Source organism: Nilaparvata lugens, unplaced genomic scaffold, assembly GCF_014356525.2.
Source record: "Nilaparvata lugens isolate BPH unplaced genomic scaffold, ASM1435652v1 scaffold5016, whole genome shotgun sequence".
In the NCBI taxonomy this organism is placed as follows: domain Eukaryota; kingdom Metazoa; phylum Arthropoda; class Insecta; order Hemiptera; family Delphacidae; genus Nilaparvata; species Nilaparvata lugens.
This window is the reverse complement of record NW_024090961.1, coordinates 21,931-25,337: the sequence shown is the minus strand read 5'-3', so window position 1 is coordinate 25,337 and position 3,407 is coordinate 21,931. Positions and strand designations below refer to the sequence as shown.

Here is a 3,407-nt window from a genome sequence, read left to right as displayed (position 1 = left end):
TGGCGTAGCCGAGGGCGACAATTTCCCTGAGGAGAATAAGTACTTTAGTCCCGCGATGCACACAACATTTTTCCTCCACCTACACCACAACCTATAACAATGAATAATTTTACTACATCTTCACGCTTTCACACTATTTCAGCTCTATTTCGATTGTTAGGTTATGTTCAACCGTTGGTGGATATGAAAAAGTACACACCTCTAACGTCATTAGAGGTGTGTACTTTTTCATATCCACCACGGTTGAACAAAACCTAACAATCGAAATAGAGCTACTTATTTCCTAGAGCTAAAATATTCCAAAGATCGAAATAGAGCTCTTTACTTTTCCTCTACCGACCACGACAGTGTTGCCACATTCCGCATTCTTCAATCGCGGCGTTGTCGGACTTCTTCCCATGTTAATCTTATGGTTTTTTTTTACTCCCTTGGGAGTAAAAGTGATCACTTTTCCGCTGGGAATTATTTTAGTCCCATGGGAGGAAAAGTAGTACTTAGTATTCGATTCCAGGGTGTAAAATGAGACTTTTGATAGTAGGTGGAGGAAAATATATTTAATAGGGATTCATTTTCTAGCATTTACAGATTTGATTGTACATTAAGTTTTAAGCCAGTTACACACACACATCGATTTTTGGACGTACGATTTCTTGCCGTTCTTATAAATTGTACCAGATTGAATGGAACTTGACAAGCACATGATCACAGTCATCATAGTTTGTCAAGTTATTTTCTATTCAATAGGGTTTATAAGGACGGGAAAAAATCGTTCGTCCAAAAATCGATGTGTGTGTATCTAGACTAACTATAGTGAGGTCCACGTTATAATGGCAGTGTTTGATTATTAATTGTATTGCTATCCTTTTCTATCATTCAACAAAGGGGATAGCGCTTTCTCTCCTTCGCTTTGCTCTGTTGCCAGATCGTCTTCAAACAATGTAAAATTAATAATTGATTAACAAAATATTTCATCTTAATTATGAAAATTCATTATGAATTTTTGGAGAATATATTTATTTCTCTCTCTCGCTTGCTGTTGCCAATCGTCTTCAAACGATGTAAAATTAATAATTAATTAACAAAATATTTCATCTTAATTATGAAAATTCATTATGAAATTTTTGGAAAATATAAGAATGAACAGTATATTACATCAATAAATCAGTATCAGATACCGTCTATAGAAGGCATTGACCAGACAGAGGTTCGGCAACGTTGTTCTCGTATCTTTCTACACTGCCATAATAATGTGGACCTCACTATAGTGATATTTTTATCTTATCATGAGATTTCTAAATTTTCATTTGCATCATATAAATAATATAACATGAGGGTGCGAAAAGAAGGAGTATGTCGCGGTGTAGATTTCGGTTTCGATCGATAACACCAATTCAGCTGTTTATAATATCAAAACATCTGAATGTCATCCTGGTGAACGGAGTAGTAGTAACCATGTTCATACCAATGTTTCAAGGCCTTTTAATATTACGCTACGCTACTACACTGAAAAATCTGGTGTGGTACACTCACACAACTTTCCTTGCTCATATTTGAAACTACAATCAGACTTCTGTATATGTGTATAATATATAATTGTTTTCAGAGTACTTTTTCCTTTGTGTAAACTGTGAAATTCGATGATTTTTTTAGTCGTCTTTTTTTTAAAGTCGTCGAAACAGCTGTTCTACAGATAAAATAACTCGACTATGTGTTCTTCATACAAGAGAAGGAGATTACTAAGTTTATTTCTCAAGGATGGGGTGGACCCCCCATTAGTTTCCCAGAAAGAAGACTCATGCCAGTTGATAGAGCTGATAAATAACTATACAGGGTATGAATTTGAAAAAATCGGTCACGTTATTTTTGAGAAATCGTGAAAACATGGTTTTTTAGTAATTATCCGCCATTTTTCTCAAGAATATACTTACGGAGCTCCTGCAATTTTCCCAGAAATGAGACTCGTGTCAGTTGATAGGGCTTTAAATAGCTATCCATGGTATAAATTTGAAGAAAATCGTTAGAGCCGTTTTCGGAGAAAACCAAGAATAACATGACTTCTTAGTCATTATCCGCCATTTTCTCAAGAATATTACGGAGCTCCTGCAATTTTCCCAGAAATGAGACTCATTTCAGTTGATAGGGCCTATAAATAGCTATCCATGGTATAAATTTGAAGAAAATCGTTAGAGCCGTTTTCGAGAAAACCGTGAAAAACATGGTTTTTTAGTAATTATCCGCCATTTTGAATTCAATTTCATTGAATTTCTTATTCAAGAATATTACGGAGCTCCTGCAATTTTCCAAGAAATGAGACTCATTTCAGATGATAGGGCTTATAAATAGCTATCCATGGTATAAATTTGAAGAAAATCGTTAGAGCCGTTTCGAGAAAACCGTGAAAAACATGGTTTTTTAGTAATTATCCGCCATTTTGAATTCAATTTCATTGAATTCTTATTGTCGGATCCTCATGGTATAGGACCTTAGTTTAAAATTTAGTCAATCGGTTAATTAGGAATGGAGTTATCGTGTTCACAGACATACACACAATATTTTATTGATTGATCACTGATTTTATTTTTTGATATCAGGGGGATAAATACGGGTGCGGCAGCTACGATTAAGCATTTTTTAGGAGTAATAAAAAGTGACTCAGGATATATAATGGAAACATGTTTTTATTTTCTGAAGCGGTTCAATATACCATTTTTATATACTTAGTTTTTGAAAATTATGTCCTGAAGATGGCGACCGTTAGCATCAATACATTGTTGAAGGCGATCTCTGAAGTTTTCAGCAGCTCTTGCACACATATCGCGGGGAATGGCATTCACTTCGTCAATAATCCGCTGTTTCAACATTGCTAGAGTGTGAGGGCGGCCTTTGAAAACCCTTTCCTTCAGATATCCCCAAAGAAAAAAGTCGCAAATGCTCAGATCTGGTGACCGCGCAGGCCACCCAACATCACCTCTCAAAGAGACTAGGCGTCCCGGAAACATCTCTCTCAAAACGTCTAGTGAAATTCGAGCTGTGTGAGCAGTAGCTCCATCTTGTTGGAACCACAAATCCGCCAGCCCGTGTTCTTCAACCATCTCTTCTAATTTGGGTTGCAGAAAGTTTCTCAACATCGAAACATAACGTTGGGAATTCACTGTCACGGTCACTTCTTCCTCCTCAAAAAAGTAGGGGCCAACCACGCCAAATTGTGATATGGCACACCACACCGTCACTTTAGGAGAATGTTGAGGTCTTCATGAATAATTCGAGGGTTTCTTCAGCCCAGTAGCGAAATTTTGCTTATTCACGCACCCACTAAGATGAAAATGTGCCTCGTCACTACTAAAAAAAGCTGCATGTGGAGGGATTTGAGCAAGCATTTGCTCACACAAATTTTGTCGGTTGGCGTA

The 3,407-nt window shown here is 36.7% G+C and overlaps 1 protein-coding gene across 1 annotated transcript; it reads right to left on the bottom strand.

Annotated features, from left to right (window-relative positions):
* Nucleotides 1-2,717: 2,717 nt before the first annotated feature.
* LOC120355862 lies at nt 2,718-3,092 on the bottom strand. The gene has a single exon (XM_039444597.1). It carries the CDS (start codon nt 3,090-3,092, stop codon nt 2,718-2,720), a length of 375 nt encoding a protein of 124 aa, XP_039300531.1.
* Between the last annotated feature and the right edge of the window lie 315 nt (nt 3,093-3,407).

Bases quoted from the DNA above. Each gene is read 5' to 3' on its own strand.
- LOC120355862 (XM_039444597.1), bottom strand. From the start codon at position 3,092: ATGGTTGAAGAACACGGGCTGGCGGATTTGTGGTTCCAACAAGATGGA.